Source organism: Doryrhamphus excisus, linkage group LG14 (assembly GCF_037039965.1).
Source record: "Doryrhamphus excisus strain RoL-2023G ecotype Guam linkage group LG14, RoL_Dexc_Guam_v1.1, whole genome shotgun sequence".
NCBI classification, from domain to species: Eukaryota; Metazoa; Chordata; class Actinopteri; order Syngnathiformes; family Syngnathidae; genus Doryrhamphus; species Doryrhamphus excisus.
Genome location: NC_136370.1, coordinates 1,705,001 through 1,727,152, shown reverse-complemented (window position 1 = coordinate 1,727,152; position 22,152 = coordinate 1,705,001). Strand labels below are relative to the sequence as shown.

The 22,152-nt window shown below is 37.3% G+C and overlaps 1 protein-coding gene across 13 annotated transcripts in view; it reads left to right on the top strand.

Moving 5' to 3' along the window:
* The window catches only part of nrxn3a (neurexin 3a), a 109,917-nt gene that overhangs the window by 16,740 nt on the left and 71,025 nt on the right, over positions 1 to 22,152 (top strand). For 12 of the 13 annotated variants that reach the window (XR_009130343.2, XR_009130341.2, XR_009130342.2 and 9 more), the window contains exons 3-5: positions 1,702 to 1,722; positions 3,828 to 3,854; positions 5,075 to 5,143. Coding sequence is in view for 9 of the 13 variants with exons in the window: in XM_058077786.2 (XP_057933769.2) it covers positions 1,702 to 1,722; positions 3,828 to 3,854; positions 5,075 to 5,143 (117 nt within the window). In the remaining 4 variants the exon portion in view is untranslated. The remainder of the gene's footprint in view (positions 1 to 1,701; positions 1,723 to 3,827; positions 3,855 to 5,074; positions 5,144 to 22,152) is intronic. The other variant, XM_058077791.2, reaches the window with a different exon arrangement.

Below are 22,152 nucleotides of genomic sequence, written 5' to 3'. Positions count from 1 at the left end.
AAACATTGTTTTACGCTGATACGTTGACCTTCCCCTTTCATGGAACAAACCAAATAGTTTCATCTTATTCATCTTGTTGACATGACAGCAGGTCATTTCTGTCTGGACGTGGTCTCGTCTTTGGAATTTGAAGCCAGATGGTTGTTCATAATATATGAATACATATTATTAGTTATAGAAATGTTCATCGATGATTTTTGCTTTCTTAATGAGCAGTAATATGATTTCATTTTTCAAGCGCTTTAAAGTAAATATCCAGAACCTCTACTCTAAGTATCCTCCCTGAGCCAAATAAAACTTCTTAAGCATTGAACTCCTCACACAAGCAACTAAAAGACTAGAGGAGCTCTATTCCAACAAGGGAGATTAAGACAGATTAAATTCATGCACACACCTCCAAAGTTTCCTCTCCTGGAAGACTCGTTTGGTGATGGCAAAGCGCTTCTACGGCTTTTCATTTGAAAGTGAATTAATAGTTCATGCATATCTGATTGGCTTCCATCTGCTTGTGTTCACATCGACACATGCCCAATTAGTCCTCTTCGAGGACATTTAATGCATCTTACACCAATTACCTTTGACATTACAACCTGTTATAAGTACACCCGATCCAATCAACCCAATCGCCAGTATCAACTAAAGCAGTCAGGTTGAGGTCTCATAATATTTGGTATTTTTGTTTTGCAACTACAGAGTTTAGTTCTTTTCTAAATGTAAAACTACAAAATGTTTTGTGGTAACATTTGGGGTTTCTGGGATTGTTATAATAAAATGTACATAGAATGAATATAGCGTTAGTTATCACTCTTATATCCATGTGCTTGGACAAAGTGTTTGAATGTGCTAAAGAAGGAAGGTTCCTGTGACCCTGATCAGAGACCCCAGAGACCCCCAGGTCCTGGAGGTGCCTGAATGCACCAACAGATGTTTCTGTTAATCCTGCAAGAATGTGTCAAGATAAGAACTCATAAAACAATAAAAGTAATGACTCTCACATATACACACTCACATAGACAAACAAATACAGCTCGTACAACTGCCTTCTTCCCACCACTTAGAGTTGCACAACCATGTAGTAGGGACCCCCGAAAGAGAATAAAAAGAGTGAAGCGGCATGTCACTGGGTATATGGTTTCACTCTCCTCGCTGCGAGTAACTTTGAATATTGTTGTCTGTCTCTTCTGTATTTCTGTATTACAAGTGTCATAGGAGTTTGAACCTGACAGGGATAGATTAATTAGATTAAAAATCTTGAGTTGGGCCTTCTGGAACAAATTAATGATGCTAACCAGGGTTCCACGGGTTCTTCTCCTTATTCTAGTTATGAGAACCTGGACTGGAGCCCAAGAATTTAAATCACAAAAAAACAGCCATGAACCTCAGTGCATATACCTGGTACAAAGTAGTACTTTTCTATTATATAGTACACGTAGGCTACTTGAGGTACGTCTCGTTCCCTCATGAAGGTTGAGCTGTGACTTCAGACCCAAAGACCCCCGCCGGTAGCGCTCGGGCTGCTTATTGCCTCCAGGATCTTCCCGCTTGGTCCCGGGCATACACACGGCTGAGCTCAGTGCCAGCTTTCTGTATGGACAACAAAGAGTGTGGCGTCGTTTCATTTGCATGGCAGACAACATGCAAGTCAAAGGAGTGTGTCTAATTCTGGCTTTCTTTGCTTCTTTCTCTGTTCTCCTTTTCCAGACCTCAACGGCAAAACACCAGGTGAGTTGGAATGGAAAAGAAGGGAACGTAGTGTTGCACTTTTTTATCTTATCTTACCTTATTATATGGGGGGTGGGGATGGATAATTATAATTTCTATATATAAATTGGTTGCTATGGTAATCCCTGGACATTTGGCGCTTCCAATTAAAACAAAAAAAAAATCAAAAAATAAATAATTTATACCTAAACTCATATTTAAGTAAAATGTATCACAAAAACAATATAACAATATACTATATACCAATACACGGATATACTATATACCAATAAACCAACATACCAATATACTATATGCAATATACCAATATACTATATACCAATACACCAATATACCAATATCCTATATATCAATATAACAATATACCAATATACTATATACCAATACACCAATATACTATATACCAATACACCAATATACTATATACCAATATACCAATATGCTATATACCAATATAACAATATACTATATACCAATATAACAATACACCAATATACTATATACCAATACACCAATATACTACATACCAATATACTATATACCAATATACCAATATCCTATATACCAATATAACAATATAACAATATACCAATATACCAATATACCAATATACTATATACCAATACACCAATATACCAATATACTATATACCAATATACCAATATGCTATATACCAATATAACAATACAACAATATACTATATACCAATATAACAATACACCAATATACTATATACCAATATAACAATACACCAATATACTACATACCAATATAACAATACACCATTATACTATATACCAATGTAACAATATACTATATACCAATATACTATATATTATATACCAATATAACAATACACCAATATACCAATATCCTATATACCAATATAACAATATACTATATACCAATACCCCAATACACCAATATACTATATACCAATACACCAATACACCAATATACTATATACCAATACACCAATATACCAATATAACAATAAACCAATATACTATATACCAATATAACAATATACTATATAACAATATACTATATACCAATACACCAATATACCAATATACTACATAACAATATACCAGTATAACAATACACCAATATACTATATACCAATATAACAATACACCAATATACTATATACCAATATAACAATACACCAATATACTATATACCAATATAACTATATACCAATATACTATATACCAATACAACAATATACCAATATACTACATAACAATATACCAATATAAGAATATACCAATATAAGAATATACCAATACACCAATATACTATATACCAATACACCAATATACTATATACCAATATACCAATATACTATATACCAATATAACAATACACCAATATACTATATACCAATATAACAATACACCAATATACTATATACCAATATAACTATATACCAATATACTATATACTAATACACCAATATACCAATATACTACATAACAATATACCAATATACTACATAACAATATACCAATATAAGAATATACCAATATAGTATATACCAATACACCAATATACTATATACCAATATTACAATACACCAATATACTATACACCAATAGACTCATCTTTCACAGAACACTTTACTAATGGAAATAAATTCATCACACAGAAACTTAATACTCAAAAGGTGTCTATACAAATATACAAACATGTCCCAATATGAATTTAAAAATGAATAACATTTTAACGTTTTACCATAAGGCATTGCATCAGAGTAACACATTCATGTCGGCTCTGCGTTGACATCAGCTTCTCTTCTTTTGCTTTGGGCTCCTCTGGGTCACCTGGTGGACATAATCAGCATTGCATTGCTTTATGCTTTCTACGCTGTCCAATGAAATGTTTTTCTCAAATGCAACGTATGTCATTGAATCAGTCTATATTTAAATAGTGGTTAGCTGTAAAACGTCAGCTTTGTGTTCCCTGTCAGTTTGTCCTGATGTTATGTTTTCTCCCCCTGGGAAAACATAACGTCACAATACCAGCAGTGTATTGGAAATGTGCTGAAGTGTTCCACTTTCTTCCTCTTTCTGATCCCTTCTTGCTGCTCTTCCCGTCTGAAGGCGTTGCACACATGATGGCAGAACAAGGTATGCCCCCCCCATCCTTCTTTCTGGCATGTACTGTCATTCCATAGCATGTTTTGATTCTGATGCTTCTTGGAAAAATCCACAAATACGATTTTTTTTTCTGAATTTGATGTGAATTTGATTGGTTTGATGTATGTGACTTGAGACCAATCATGTAACTTTTTGCTGGGATGTCTAAAAATGTCACTCGCCTCGACTAAAAGCCTTATGGCGTTGCTAATAATCAGCTGTTTTTGGGGCTCCTGAACTAAACTAAAACCGACATTTAAGCCTAAATTCTGATTTTTATTATTCAATGAAAATAAAGTCCCCATATTTTGCTGCACGTTCAATCACATACATCTACTCGATCCGTCAACCATGCTAGTTTGGAACCGGAATAAGCTAATATTCTGTTGCGCAATGACATGCAATAGTGTTTGATGTGGTTGCATGTTTGAAGTGGTTTGTCTGTAATGTACCGTGCTGTACGGTACAGTACCGCACTGTTCCGTACAGTACTGAACAGTACCGTGCTGTACTGTACTGTACTGTGCTGTACAATACTGTTCCGTACAGTACCGAAGAGTACCGTGCTGTACCGTACTGTACCGTATCTAGTACCGTATCTGGTACTGTACAGCCGTGCATGTTAATGGTGCAATTTCTCATGAAGAGTTTATCGAATATTAGGTGCAAAGTAAGGCATTGGACAGGTCATGGTTGGGTTATAAAAGAATCCGAATCCGAAGTCACTCACACTGTCCACAGAACACATGGACAAAATAGACAAGAAAACAAGAATTAAATGTACTCCCCAAGCAATATCTGGGAATAGAACCCACGGACAGACAGGGACAATATGAAAAATCCATGAAGAGACGCCCTAACAGATTCCAACCATCGATCTACATGGTTCTTGACACCATCGCTAAGCCATGAGTTCCCTTGTCCACAGTTTGGCAGTTCCACGTCTTTACTGACTAGACTAGCGCCAGGAACACGATTTGTCCATCACGCATTGTGAGGGACATCGGGACTGAAATGAGATGTCTAATATCTCGAGATCTCTAGTATCCGACAAACTGTTCATGAGAATACACGCCCTAATAACATGTAATCATAACTGCAATGATATATGTGATGACTGAGTGTCATTTTTCTCTCAATTCTTGCCCCCCGTCTTGGCTCTTTGGCCGTGGACTCTTCTCCTCTCTCCCCACCTACTGCTGCTCTTCTAGCTAAAAGCAAAGGTACAGCCTTTTCCAAATCTTTCCTTTTCCGACATTATGAAAAGCGGCGCTTTCTCTGTGAGTGCGAGAGCCTTGATGCAGCATATGTACCGGAATGTTCTTGATGCTCTAATGCATTTGCTCTAATGTTTACTTGTCTGCTCAGTTTTTGTTCCCCTAATGACTTCTCAGTGGAGGATTAGGTTGGTAATTAAGCCACTCCTAATTGGGGAGCAAGAAAATAGAGTACATTGCTTTGCCGTGTACGCTTGCTAATTCGTCTGAGGGCTGCATTATGTGTGAAGTGTTGCTTCAAAATATTTCTACAATTTCAAGTGAGCCCCTGACTCCGATAGATCGCCTTACTTTAGAAAAATAATTCCAGCAAAACATCAAAGCAGTAAAGTGGAACCTCGATTTTTGTTATTACCGTCATTTTCGGTGAGTAAGCCGTTCCAAGTACCAATACAAGTCTAAAATGGAAACAAACAACTATTTTAAAGTTTTCCATTCATGCATTGTGTCTGTGCTGGGTGCTGCAATGACATCAGCCTCCCTCTGGGCTCTAAGCTCCTCTAGCGGGAGTGAGAAGAGCTAGAGGAAAGTTGCTGTATTTTCCCTCTGACATGTAATATTACTTTATTCTCTTAAATTTACGACTTTATTCTGGTAATACTATGACTTTTATTCTTGACAAAACTTTATTATTGAAATCTCAGTTGACTTTTTCAATGTGGCCATTATTATAATAGTCCATTGTGGTAATTCAAATTTAAATTAAACCTTTCGTAAACCTTTGCAATCGGGTGATTGACTGCTTGACGCAATCCCAAGAACCAGGAAGATGCTATAGAACAGGGGTCTCAAAGTCAATTTACCTGGGGGCCACTGGAGCTAGGGTCTGGGCAAGGCTGGGCCGCATCAACATATTGCGCAACTTTGAGACACATGCTAACTTGCAAACTAGAGAGCTAGCGACCTAAATGGTAGCCTTCAAGTTATTTCCTTTCAACTTAAATCGCCAAAAACTTACCACTTCCACACGGATAGTGAGGATAACTATTAACAGTTATTTAACCTTTAACATGAACATGAATTAAACGTAATAATTTTTTCTGGGTACATGATACCATTCAGCATCCATATCAAACTAGTGTCCTGCGGGCCACATTTGGCCCGCGGGCCGTGTGTTTGAGACCCCTGCTATAGAAGGACTAAGCATTCGCTTGCAAATGGTGTTGAGTTTGTCGCATTCATGTTTTATGAAATGATCTATGACATATGCTGGTCTTGCACTGCTTGCTGACCGGTGCGTGGTCCCGAGTTAAAATTCATGAGCTAAAAACATGAGCTAAAATTCATCCGCAGTATTCTCCCACACACAGATATGTAACATGTGAAAGCGTGCACCCCATCCCGGGTCCCCGTGCTACCATCTGGTCACAGAAACAAACACCACCGTCTGGAAAAAAAAAAAGCCAACTGTTCTGTTACGGGGACGGACATGTGAATGTATTGTAATATACGTGTCTTCTGAGGACATTGAATCCACCGCAACGGAACTGTACTGGTTGTCTTGGGTGACGTTTGGCCTCTCTTCCGAGCAGGCTAATTCAATCATGCTAAAAGACTAGGTAGGACAGCCGTGGTCTCCAGTATACCTGTATGTTATTGTATAGTATAGTATAGTAAGTATAATGCATCATATTGGCATGTGACCCATGTGAAATCCATGGTTGGCCAGCTTCTCTGTTAAAGCAGTGCCATATTGTGGGGAGGGGGGGGGGGGGGGCTGTCAGGGGTCTGATGCCAAAAAGCAGCAGTGGCATCATACTGTATAAACAACACACTCAGCCAAACTGGAGCAGACCGAGCAAAACCCTGACAAATCATTCTTTACTGGCGCCGTCTCCCGGCTTGTCCCTGCCTCTTCACAAATATTTAGCATTAAAGTTCAGTTCAAAATACAATGGTGTCATGGGAAAATATTTCTCATTTATATTGACTTTATATATAAAGTATTTCATGAGTGGTGGTTTTGTGTTTGCTAGCGTTTGTTTGTTGGTTTGTTTGTGTTCAAAATAAGTGGAAATATTCTGAATGGATTTGGATGGGATTTTTTGGAAATGGGATATGGAAGAACTCTTTCAATTTTAGGGAAGTTTTCAATTTTGAGGGGGGTTCAAAATTAAAATTAAAATTAAAATTAAAATTAAAATTAATTTTAATTTTAATTTTAATTTTAATTTTAATTTTAATTTTAATTTTAATTTTAATTTTAATTTTAATTTTAATTTTAATTTTAAAATTTTAATTTTAATTTTAATTTAAAAATTTTAAAATTAAAATTTTACTTTTAATTTTAAAATTAAGATTAAAAGTTGATTAAGTTTTCAATTTTGAGGGGGGTTCAAAATTAAAATTAAAATTAAAATTAAAATTAATTTTAATTTTAATTTTAATTTTAATTTTAATTTTAATTTTAATTTTAATTTTAATTTTAATTTTAATTTTAATTTTAATTTTAATTTTAATTTTAATTTTAATTTTAATTTTAATTTTAAAATTAAAAGTAAAATTTTAATTTTAAAATTTTTAAATTAAAATTAAAATTAAAATTTTAATCTTAATTTTAAAATTAAAAGTAAAATTTTAATTTTAAAATTTTTAAATTAAAATTAAAATTAAAATTTTAATCTTAATTTTAAAATTAAAAGTAAAATTTTAATTTTAAAATTTTAAAATTAAAATTAAAATTAAAATTAAAATTAAAATTAAAATTAAAATTAAAATTAAAATTAAAATTAAAATTAAAATTAAAATTAAAATTAAAATTAATTTTAATTAAAAATAATAAAAATAATAAAAATAATAAAATAAAAATTAAAATAAATTTAAATTTAAAACCTTAAACTGTATTATGGAAAGCAGGAAGTGAACAAATGTAACAGTTACTGATTGTAAAAGTACCAGATGGAGGGGTAGGATTTAATAAGCTTTGCTTCTTCCTACTCCTTTTGGACATGTGGAACTGGGAACTGATTATGGGATGCACTCAATTGGAATCTGATGCATTCATGAAATTAAACCATTACCAAAATAAATGTAGAACTAATATCTACGGTGTATACAGTTTATACAGTCAATAAAATAAAAGTTTTGGTCCAAGGATTGATCCATGAGGTATGCCAGAAACATGTCCAAAGACGAATCTTTGTCTTCTCTTAGCGAAAATGGGAAAATTGGAAAACTGGATTTGAGAATCCATTTCCGCTATTGGATTATATTTCAATATTGATCCGCACTAGTTTGCATGATTTGTGTAAAACACGATTCAATACATGGAAAGGACATTTGACATGAATCAGAAGAAACACCTCTCATTTCCATCCATTAATTTTCTATAGTGCTTATCCTCCGTGTCATTTTATGAAGATTACCAACAAATTAACAGTGGAACATGAAGTATAATTTTTCATCAGAAGCGGACAGCTTATCTTCATGATCAGAAGAGGCATCCAATGTCTTCAACAAGATGCCCGTCTGCTTGTCAAGCCGTATTAAAATCTCCGATTTACTTCCGATTGACATTTAATTCCTCATTATGTCAATTAAACGTCCCGTCTTGTGAGCTATTCAGACACAACTGAAAAGAGCCCAAAAGAGCAGGTCGGCCATGTCCCGAAGACCCAGCCGATGAATTGTAGCCCTTTTAGTTGAGGATGCCAGCCCCAATAGTCCAATTGCCCCGGAGCAAACACATTTGAGGTGCAGAACACTCCCCAGACGACATTTCAAAGAGGTTGGGGGGGTGGTGGTGGTGGTGGGGAGAGGGGGGGTGGGGGGTGAGAACACGCTTCAGGGGAAGAAAAACATGCTGCTGATCTGAGAAACGATTAAACCCAAATTCCTACTGACAGCGTTCTCTTCTCCCAGAGGGAGATGGCGATGGCGATGGCGATGGCGATGGCGATGGCGATGGCGACGGGAGCATAGACAGAATTATGGCTTGAGAGGGAGAGAGATAGAGGAGAGAAGCAAGAGATTATGGTCGAGGAAAGGTTGGTTATCATAATTAAATGGAAGTGCTTTTTATCCTCCTCCTATTGATTTGTGCCAAGGGCGGCGTGTGTTCTCCAAAGGAAGTGTGTTCTGTAATTCCGTAGTTTTGCTGGATCCTGCAGTCAACAAACTATCGCCTTAGTCATTAGCAGGACTCTTAGGAAAAAGCCTTTGAAAGATATTGGCATCGCATTTGCATCGATCCAACCAATGTGCGGATTTAGGGACACTGTCTATTTCCCTTACCCCCCCCCCCTTATTCATTTTGATTTGAGGAACTTAATGTGAACGGTCGTGTCAAATGCTCGTCGCTCCAGGCGGCATAGCTTAAGTATATCATTGCAATTTTAGCCAGCCGTTTTCTTGTTGGTCCATTTTCCCATTACAGGGAATGACATTTCTTTCTACACCATCATTTATCTTGACAACACCCCCCCCCCCAACCCCCCCTTCATGCGGTTCTTTGTGCAGACAGTATGTTCACGCCGTGGAATTATCCTCCATTGATGAGTTATGCTGTTATATGATCTTGGCATGCAATGACAGCATATTGTACATCATTAACATCAACGTGTAAAGTATTTATTTATAGTAGTATTTATTCTATTTGTGTTGTCATGTATGTCAATTAGGGTGTAAACAGCATCAATTCTTTGAAAAAAGGAAACTCATAAACTACCAACTGCTGTCAGGTAATTCTCAAATAAATTACAGTCCAATTAGGAATATATGTATATATGTATATGTACCCCTGATTAAATGTATTAGCAGTATTACATTTTTAGATACATATGTACCCATACATGTAGCAGAGCCATGCGAGTTACATACCTGAGTTACATACATGAGTTACTACATACATGAGTTACTTACAAGAGTTACATACATGAGTTACTACGTACATGAGTTACATACATGAGTTTGTGCACTACATTAGTTACATTAGTTACATACATGAGTTACATATATGAGTTACTACATACAGAGTTACATACATGAGTTACTACATACAGAGTTACATACATGAGTTACTACATACAGAGTTACATACATGAGTTACTACATACATGAGTTACATACATGAGTCACTACATACATGAGTTACATACAAGAGTTACATATATGAGGTACTACATACATGAGTTACATGCATTAGTTACATACATAAGTTACTACATGCATGAGTTACATGAATGAGTTACATACATGAATTACTACCTACATGAGTTACATGCATGAGTTACATGCATGAGTTACTACATGCATGAGTTACATGAATTACTACATACATGAGTTACATGCATGAGTTACTACATGCATGAGTTACTACATGCATGAGTTACATGAATGAGTTACATATATGAGTTACATACATGAGTTACTACATACAAGAGTTACATACATGAGTTACATGCATGAGTTACATACATGAGTTACTACATACATGAGTTGCATATATGAGTTACTACATACATGAGTTACATACATGGGTTACATATATGAGTTACATAAATGAGTTACTACATACATGAGTTACTACATACATGAGTTACATATATGAGCTACATACATTGGTTACATACATTGGTTACATACATTGGTTACATACATGAGTTACATACATGAGTTACATACATGAGTTACATATATGAGTAACTTTATACATGAGTTACATACATGAGTTACTACATACAAGAGTTACATACATGAGTTACATGCATGAGTTACATACATGAGTTACTACATACATGAGTTGCATATATGAGTTATTACATACATGAGTTACATACATGAGTTACATATATGAGTTACATACATGAGTTACTACATACATGAGTTACATATATGAGTTACATACATTGGTTACATACATGAGTTACATACATGAGTTACATGCATGAGTTACATGCATGAGTTACATACATGAGTTACATACATGAGTTACATACATGAGTTACATATATGAGTTACATACATTGGTTACATACATTGGTTACATACATGAGTTACATGCATGAGTTACATACATGAGTTACATATATGAGTAACTTCATACATGAGTTACATACAAGTTACAATTTATGAGTTACTACATGCATGAGTTACATGAATGAGTTGTAAACATGAGTTACTACATACATGAGTTACATACATGAGTTACATACATGAGTTACATATATGAGTTACATACATTGGTTACATACATTGGTTACATACATGAGTTACATGCATGAGTTACATACATGAGTTACATATATGAGTAACTTCATACATGAGTTACATACATGAGTTACATGCATGAGTTACATACATGAGTTACTACATACATGAGTTGCATATATGAGTTACTACATACATGAGTTACATATATGAGTAACTTCATACATGAGTTACATACATGAGTTACATGCATGAGTTACATACATGAGTTACTACATACATGAGTTGCATATATGAGTTACTACATACATGAGTTACATACATGAGTTACATATATGAGTTACATACATGAGTTACTAAATACATGAGTTACATATATGAATTACATACATTGGTTACATACATGAGTTACATGCATGAGTTACATGCATGAGTTACATACATGAGTGACTACATACATGAGTTACATACAAGTTACAATTTATGAGTTACTACATGCATGAGTTACATGAATGAGTTGTAAACATGAGTTACTACATACATGAGTTACATGCATGAGTTACATACATGAGTTACTACATACATGAGGTACTACATACATGAGTTACATGCATGAGTTACATACATGAGTTACTACATACATGAGGTACTACATACATGAGTTACTACATACATGAGTTCCATACATGAGTTACTACATACATGAGTTACTACATACATGAGTTACTACATACATGAGTTCCATACATGAGTTCCATACATGAGTTCCATATGTTGCCAAACGATCCTCCATGCTTTCCAATAACAGCTTTGACCAATTGAACAACTTTTCCCGCCATTATTAATATCCTGTTAGACGGTCGTGTCTCGGCAGTACGGAGTGTTTGAGTCCTTTCTTTTGATTCCAGACATTTCCATTCATCCCCAGCTTGAGAAATAAATGGGGAGCACTTCCCTTCTCTGATGTGCCTCGTGTGGCTGTGTGCATTTGTACTTATGGTATGTTTTGTCTTCACATAATGCTTGTGTGTGTGTGTGTGTGTGTGTGTGTGTGTGTGTGTGTGTGTGTGTGTGACGGCATTGCTTTTACTTGGCTTCTATGTTTAGCTTTTGAATTTCTTCCAGAGTGAAACAGTGTTTAAATTGGCTTTTAATGGCCTCCAGTAAAGGAGGGCTGCATCGTGCAGAATCCTGGTCAAGCTTTTAACATTTGAAGAAAATGAGCTTTTATGAGTGTTCACGTAAAAAGCCATTGCGAAATAAAGAGCCCCGTGGGTAGCAACAGAACACAGAGTGTCTTTGTCGAATGCATTTTGGCACATGAACAAAATGAAGCCCTAGCCTTCATAAACAAAACTACTGTAGGTAAAAGCAATAATAAATATTCATTTGAATTATTTGGTTATTATTTGTTTGGGTGATTTACTGTATTTTTTATGGGAACATTTGCTTTGCTTTTTAGAGTTCCTTTTGATTCGAGGCGGACGTTGTGGAACGGATTAATGACGTTAAAGCGCCAGCGTACTAATATCAGTCACATGCAAATGTATATTGTTACAATATTGTCTGTACAGTTAACAAAGGTTTTATGATGGTCAAATTGTAACCTTGGAATAAATGCCACACTCTAGATAAAAAACATGTTTACATTGGTCACAAGGTGATAGTAATGTTATTTGATCACCAGAACAACAGTCTTTTATTGCAGGCTTGAAGTCTCTCCCAACAGGCACAATAATCCCTAACAGGAGCTACTGGTGCAGCCATAACCCAAGCCATGCTAAAACTCAACTTCCTGTTCACCCCCACAATCAGCTCCCCTATCACTGGAACACATTTACATTTATGTCTCCTATATTGGGTAATATCAATATAAAAGTGACTTGTTTAGAGGAGTCTCGCGAGATGTTTTCCTAGTCAAACCATCGCTGATTGGTTGATCGCGGACTGTGGACTGCGGACCGCGGACCGCGGTCTAAATAAACGATTCTGATTGGTCCGTTTCAAGATTTGCAAGGATCGGTTTGCAAATTCCCACCGGAATTACGCAGTCCGTGTTTTACCAACACCCAACAAGAACCGCTTTTAAAAAAAACTCTTGGCAGTATGATTGGATTTACTTGCCCCGGGCCATCGGTACATCGTTATTGTCCAGCCTTGGGACTTATCGGTTCTGGAACCACTTCACCGCCAACTGACCGGTACCACGGAAATGTTCAAATGTGTTAAACTTTGGGGATTTTGACTCCCATGTCGGAAATGATGACTGCAATAGTAAAGATCAAAGCAAAGGAACCGTTTTTTTTTTCCAAAGAGCGTTGTCACCAAGTGGATCTGCATGATTTGTGGTCGACCAGCTCCACATACATTTCAATGTATGCAATAATACCGGGTACTCAGAATTGCCTTCCACATCTTTTGTTGCGTCCGCCCTGTTCCATTCGACTGAGTCGCAATGATCATCTGATGGCTTTTACTCAGCTGTAACTGCAGCAATCACGACGCTCTGACAGATACCGGCACATTTCTAAAGAGTTTCACTGTCTCCTTTTTTGATATTTGTACCGTCGGAGGAATTATTACTCGTGCTGAATATGTGAACCGACGAAAGAAAATGATTTCCTGGTGTTGAAGGTGACCTGTGATCTTTGGCCAACCTGCCTATGAAAATGAGACGGCTGGCGCTATCAGATGTAAAACGGCTAAGTCGATGTACACACGGAACGGTGCCTATCGTTGATGGATCTGCCTCGCAGTTTAACTTGTAATTTTCCATCAACAAAATCCAATCTGTAAATGTTCCCCTCGGGGTCATGTACTTCCTCTAAGAGGTCGGGCCTTCGTGCTTCGTATTGTTCCGGTAAATGAGACTGCTTTTTGAACATACCTCCAGGTCTTTTTTTGGACAATTATTAGTCGCTACTTCGGAACTGGAACTGGTGTGTGTGCACACGGCGGACATGTACGCGTACACGGTATGTGGCAGTGGTGAGCGGAAGTCATGTTGTCCAAAGTTGACGACTAAGTTTGTCACGGTTCTTATATTTTGTTTATATTTTTAGATGGAAGGACGTGTTAGCTTGGAGCAGACGATGTGCCGCTGTCGTCCATGTAAACGTCCATAGATTGTATCGTAATGTGGCGAGGGCAGTATGGCGTTACCGGGTGGTTCCAATCTCGATGTTTCTTTTCTGATCGTGACCATCAAGACAGCACGGAGCAGGTGTGTGTGTTGTGTGTGTGTTGTGCGAATGCGATGGGTTGCTAGGTTGATTGAAGCACGTGGAAAAAGCAGCCAAATTAACCGATCTGCAGAGTGCAATCTGCAATCAGTGCTTTGCTCCATCTCCTCAGTTTATGCAGATGCGGACGTGTGCGTGTTATGTGAACTTCAAAAAGTATGTTTAACTCATTCACTCCCAAGTCTTCTATCCATCCGTCCGTCCATCTTCGATATCGCTTATCCTCCCTTTGTGTTCCATGGTTATATAAACACGGAAGATTAGAACAAAAAAGTTTGTTCCTACCTTTTTCCGTTCTTTAGTAATCAGCAATAGAACATAGGTAAGTTTCAGGAAAATATCAGTTCCCAACTAAAACATTTTTTTTTTTGTGAAAAAAAGATACACTTCAAGTCCAACTTTCACTTGGACACAAATAGTTTGCTTTTGTGACAGCTGAAATATCTAAACTATACATGAAAATAACTATACCAAAAAAACACCATGAATTATTAAAGTTTCATATTTGGAACTGAACTATGTGTGTGTACATGCGTTTGTATTTCCCTACAATATTACAAAAACGTTCTGCACGCTACACTCCTCCACATTCCTTGTTGTCATGTATTGTTTCTAATAATATTACAGTTTTTAAAAAAGCATATTTTTTCAGTAATATTTCAACTTTATACATTACAACTTTTTCTCGTTAGAGTAATTTTTTTTCTTAATTTTTTTACCTTATCCTTGTGATTTTTTGATTTTTTTGTTATTAAATGATATTTTTATATTAAATAAAACACGTGTGTGTACATGCGTTCGTATTTCCCTACAATATTACAAAAACGTTCTGCACGCTACACTCCTCCACATTCCTTGTTGTCATGTATTGTTTCTAATAATATTACAGTTTTTAAAAAAGCATATTTTTTCAGTAATATTTCAACTTTATACATTACAACTTTTTCTCGTTAGAGTAATTTTTTTTCTTAATATCTTTACCTTATCCTTGTGAATTTGAGATTTTTTTTGTTATTAAATGATATTTTTATATTAAATAAAACACGTGTGTGTACATGCGTTCGTATTTCACTACAATGCTACAAAAACGTTCTGCACGCTACACTCCTCCACATTTCTTGTTGTCATGTATTGTTTCTAATAATATTACAGTTTTACAAAACCATATATTTTTTGTAGTATTTCAACTTTATACATTACAACTTTTTCTCGTTAGAGTAATTTTTTTTCTTAATTTTTTTACCTTATCCTTGTGATTTTTTGATTTTTTTTGTTATTAAATGATATTTTTATATTAAATAAAACACGTGTGTGTACATGCGTTCGTATTTCCCTACAATGCTACAAAAACGTTCTGCACGCTACACTCCTCCACATTTCTTGTTGTCATGTATTGTTTCTAATAATATTACAGTTTTTAAAAAAGTATATTTTTTGTAATATTTCAACTTTATACATTACAACTTTTTCTCGTTAGAGTAATTTTTTTTCTTAATTTTTTTACCTTATCCTTGTGATTTTTTGATTTTTTTTGTTATTAAATGATATTTTTATATTAAATAAAACACGTGTGTGTACATGCGTTTGTATTTCCCTACAATGCTACAAAAACATTCTGCACGCTACACTCCTCCACATTCCTTGTTGTTATGTATTGTTTGTAATTTTTTTTTAAAAAAGCATATTTTTTCAGTAATATTTTAACTTTATACATTACAAATTTTTCTTGTTAGAGTACAATTTTTTCTTGTGAATTTTTCTTTTTTTTTGCTTATTAAATGATATTTTTTATATTAAATAAAACCGCTGTGGGCTGCAAATGTCATGTTATTTCCTGTTTAGAGGGCTCTCTAATGTTAACAACTGTATTTAGAAGGTAGTAAACAGTACTTTCTGTGCTCTAACGACAAATATTCCATTTTTGATTTTACTTTGCAGTAATTGACTTGCCACGGTCAAGTCTGGAACTAATTAACTGTGATAAACAAAGAACGACCGCACTTTGTTGTGTTCCACGGATACAATCTGGAGTTCCGTATGAAAATGTAAAACCACGCAAGCAGAGTTGAGTTTCTCAAATGACGCTTTGTTGGATTATTATTGGGTGTTTACGCAGCGTGCGTGTTTTGATTAACACCGTGCCTGAGTAAATTTGATTATTGGTAAGATTTTTCCATCCAGTTTGCGGAAGTGTTTGCGGAGCAGTTTACCGAGGTGCACCGGCCCCTATCTCTGCGGGCCAGGTGCTCTCTGTGACACGCCGCTAACATGATGAATCAGAGGCAGAGCCGTTATCTCTTTCCCTGCAGATCCGGCCCTCCCACACCCCCGTCCCTCCCCCTCATCATCACCTCTCCTGTCCTTTCACATTACTTTCCATTGTCTTTCTCCTCACCGACTGTCATCTTTATTTATGAAGGATGGCTGCGCTATTAATCCGGGTATTTACATTTCTACAGCCGACCGCTGAACATAACCAACATTTTTGTGATTGTGCTGAAAAGTCCAAGTTATAAAGATTTATGAACGTGTCTATGAATGACTGTTGTTGCAAAGAAACGGTGATTGATCCTGCAGACCGGAGCAGGGAAATGGAAGGTTTGGTTTCAGGAGGAGAATGCTGTGAAAAGATGCTGCTGGGGGTGGTGCTGAAAACAAGCCAATCAAGGGTCTGTTACGCTACGCACCACTGACTCCCCCCTCAATAACGCCCCCGCCCCTTGTTGTTGAGAACCAATCTACTCACACACACGCACACACATTCAGCTACGTTCATTTATCATCTGGAGATATTTTTGTATTTTTTTTTTTCCGGGGGGGGGGGTGTGCTTTAACTTTATGTTTGGAAGAAACACAAGTTTAAATAGTCGCACTTTTAAACTTGAGTTGTCAATATGGAAGAACAATTCCAAACAATTCCCGATGCTTATCCATGTCATATCCCGAACAGCGTCCTGGTCTTGCAGAGACTAGAAGATTTTTGTTGGCCGTGCATTACTTTAAGTCGGAAGAGAGAGTTTTACTTTTAGTTGACACAATTTGAGCAATGTTACATTATGACTGAATTGGGGGGGGTAGGAAAATAGTTTTACAAATGAATCAAATCAACAACATTATGTTGTATCCCAGACCCGACTGGGATAAGGGAATATCCATAAAGTCGGAATCTTATTTATCAATGGAATATTTTGGTAGTCAGAGCAGCAGCTCGTTGTGAGATCATTCATACCTGCAATAAAAGCCTGTTGTTCCGGGGATCAAGACTGGTGCTTGTGTGTCTCCCCGAACATTACAGTAACATTACCGACACCTAGTGACCGCTGTAGAATACTACATCCTAACATTACAGTAACATTACTGACACCTAGCGGCCAGTGTAGAATACTACATCCTAACATTACAGTAATATTACTGACACCTAGCGGCCAGTGTAGAATACTACATCCTAACATTACAGTAACATTACCGACACCTAGTGACCGCTGTAGAATACTACATCCTAACATTACAGTAATATTACTGACACCTAGTGACCGCTGTAGAATACTACATCCTAACATTACAGTAACATTACTGACACCTAGCGGCCAGTGTAGAATACTACATCCTAACATTACAGTAACATTACTGACTCCTAGAGGCCAGTGTAGAATACTACATCCTAACATTACAGTAACATTACTGACTCCTAGCGGCCAGTGTAGAATACTACATCCTAACATTACATTACAGCAACATTACTGACTCCTAGCGGCCAGTGTAGAATACTACATCCTAACATTACATTACAGTAATATTACTGACACCTAGCGGCCAGTGTAGAATACTACATCCTAACATTACAGTAACATTACTGACACCTAGCGGCCAGTGTAGAATACTACATCCTAACATTACAGTAATATTACTGACACCTAGCGGCCAGTGTAGAATACTACATCCTAACATTACAGTAACATTACTGACACCTAGCGGCCAGTGTAGGATACTACATCCTAACATTACAGTAATATTACTGACACCTAGCGGTGAGAGTAGAATACTACATCCTAACATTACAGTAACATTACTGACACCTAGCGGTGAGAGTAGAATACTACATCCTAACATTACAGTAACATTACTGACACCTAGCGGTGAGAGTAGAATACTACATCCTAACATTACAGTAACATTACTGACACCTAGTGACCGCTGTAGAATACTACATCCTAACATTACAGTAACATTACTGACACCTAGCGGTGAGAGTAGAATACTACATCCTAACATTACAGTAATATTACTGACACCTAGTGACCACTGTAGAATACTACATCCTAACATTACAGTAACATTATTGACACCTAGCGGCCAGTGTAGAATACTACATCCTAACATTACAGTAACATTACTGACACCTAGTGACCGCTGTAGAATACTACATCCTAACATTATAGTAACATTACTGACACCTAGTGACCGCTGTAGAATACTACATCCTAACATTACAGTAACATTACTGACACCTAGCGGCCAGTGTAGAATACTACATCCTAACATTACAGTAACATTACTGACACCTAGCGGCCAGTGTAGAATACTACATCCTAACATTACAGTAACATTACTGACACCTAGCGGCCAGTGTAGAATACTACATCCTAACATTACAGTAACATTACTGACACCTAGCGGCCAGTGTAGAATACTACATCCTAACATTACAGTAACATTACTGACACCTAGCGGCCAGTGTAGAATACTACATCCTAACATTACAGTAACATTACTGACACCTAGCGGCCAGTGTAGAATACTACATCCTAACATTACAGTAACATTACTGACACCTAGTGACCGCTGTAGAATACTACATCTCATCCCAGCATTTTGGATGCGTCTTATTTCATTTGTCCATTTGGATGCCTGAAAATGCTCAATTTCGGCAGAAAAAAAACCCAATTTGCTTAAATATACAAATTAGTCAACTGATAAATGTCATATTCAACTATGAAAGCCTGATTTATTAATAAGTTTTTAATAAGCGTGATAGATTTAAATGGCAAAATGTTCTGAAAACAAACAGTAAGTTATCAAGTTGGGTTTTTGGACGATATGATGATAGATAGCGCCCAGAATGAGTTTCTGAGCCTGGTGTGGTGTGAGAGGAGAGGGGGGGGGGGAGGGGGCAGATAGACGGGGGTGATTATTAGCGGTCTTCTGGGGCTTTTGTCTGGGCCCCCTGAGAGAAAGAGGTTAATGCCACTTAGCCCGAGGATAGCCTGCAGACGTCCATTGTGTGTTTGTATACGCGCCGATCACGGATGTGTCTGCGTGATAGCCCCCCCCCCCACCCCCCCACCCCCCCGCTGTGATGCTAAATCACTTACTATTTTCCTCAACCCGTCCTTAGCACCTCCTTTCCCCACCCGGGGGCACACAGAGACTATTATGTTTGGGCAAACTTAGTAGTGAAAAAGTGCTTTTATATGCTACTTACTAAATTTGACATTGTTGTACAATAACAAAACTATTCTTTTACTATTTATAGTATTTACATTCTTTTTTATATATATCATTTTCCAGTATATATATTGCTTAGTTATTTCTTTGTTACTGCAATTTTCAAGGACATGTTTTCAACTATCGTTCATGTTCTCCCTGGAGTCATGTGACTTATGGCGAGAAGCAGGGTACACGCTGGACTGATCGCCAATCATTCACATTCATATTCATATTCACGCCGGCGGGCATTTTTAAGTCTTCAATTATCTTGATGTACTGCGCATGTTTTTGCTATGTGGGAGGAAGACTCTAGAGAGAAGCCACGCAGGCACAAGGAAAACATGTTCTCCATAATTGGTAACACGGAAAAACGTCATTCATGCTCAGGCAAAGAATATTTTAAAAACGTAAACAATGCAAGAATTTGCCCCAAAAATGATATTTTTTTCCGGATCACAAGGTAAAGCTACAGTAAGATATTGTTTATCACTTTAAAGGGGATTATTATGCTCATTTTTGGCCCTTTGTATTGGGTTGTAGACTCCTATAGACCAGCTACAAAAACCAACACAGAAAAGCTTTGTAGATCTTCCAGAATCTGCACCTACTTCAGCTGAATTTCCTTGGATTTCCGAAACTCATTCATTCATTTTCTACTGCTTTTTTCCTCACAAGGAAAAAAGGGGTGCTGGAGAGAGAGGTGGGGTACACCCTGGACTGGTGGCCAGCCAATCACAGGGCACATATAGACAAACAACCATTCACACTCACATTCATACCTATGGACAATTCGGAGTGGCTAATTAACCTAGCATGTTTTTGGAATGTGGGAGGAAACCGGAGTACCCGGAGAAAACCCCGGCATGCACGGGGAGAACATGCAAACTCCACACAGAGATGACCGAGAATGGAATTGAACCCTGGTCTCCTAGCTGTGAGGTCTGTGCGCTAACCACTCGACCGTCGTGCCGCCCGATTTCCAAAACTGTCTGCTTAAATTTATTCCACCCATGGCCCGCCTACAGGCAAGCCCACTCCACTTTGATTGGTCACACTTCCAAGCGCTCCCGAGGACTTCCGGACTACTGCCTGGGATATTGCTGTCTTGGTCCTTGGTCCCAAAAGGCCTTTTGATAATCTGCATGGGACATGCCCCCCCATATGAAGTCAACATTATTAGCCCTGCCACATCTGATTGTTGCAGGCATTCATCTCTCCTTGTTTGGTATCACAGCGCTCCTGAGGACTTCCGGACTGCTGCCGAAACACACGTTCTAATTTTGTTAGTGTAGGAGTTAATAATAAATGAATAAACCCTTTTGGAGAGTTACTTGGAAAGTGGTTAGGCGCTAGACCGTTTAGGCGTTAGACCCCCTGACTTACCGTGTATGAGCTCAAGAGTGCTAACGTAGGTTTTTGGTAGTAGAAATGTGGTATTTGTTTTTGAAAAATCTGGGATATTGCTGTCTTGGTTCTTGGTCCCAAAAGGCCTTTTGAATATCTGCAGGGGACATGCCCCCCCATGTGCCCCCCCCCCATATGAAGTCAACATTATCCTAATTATTAGCCCTGCCACATCTGATTGTTGCAGGTATTCATCTCGCCTCGTTTGGTATCACAGCTGTCCTTCAGAGACCAGTTGAATGTTTATGATGATTGGGCCCCGTGTGTCATCTGTCCCTCTCGAAATGCAATTACGTCTCGGAGGGCCAAATCCTCCATCAGCCACATGTGAAGACAAATCAGAATGGAACAGGACGGTTGGAAGAGGAGTGGTGTGAGATCAAAGATGGTTAGGGGCAACCGGAAACGGTGGCACGGACAAATGACCATGTAGATGGGGCACAGTGCGTCGGCGAAAACAAATACAATTTCAACAATTACTAGCGTTAGCATTAGCGTTAGCATTGGAGCGTTAGAGCATTAGCGTTAGAGCATTACAGACCTCGACTAGCGTTAGCATGTTTTCCTATTTATGCCATCATTTGGCGCATTTTCCTGTTAGCGTACAATATCTCGTGGTATTGTCGTGTTAAAGGAAGTCGGCTACGTTATTTCACCTGTCAACGACATTATCAAAATTTAATTGAAATAATGCACATATGTTTTGACGCTAATCATAAAAGTCTTACCAAG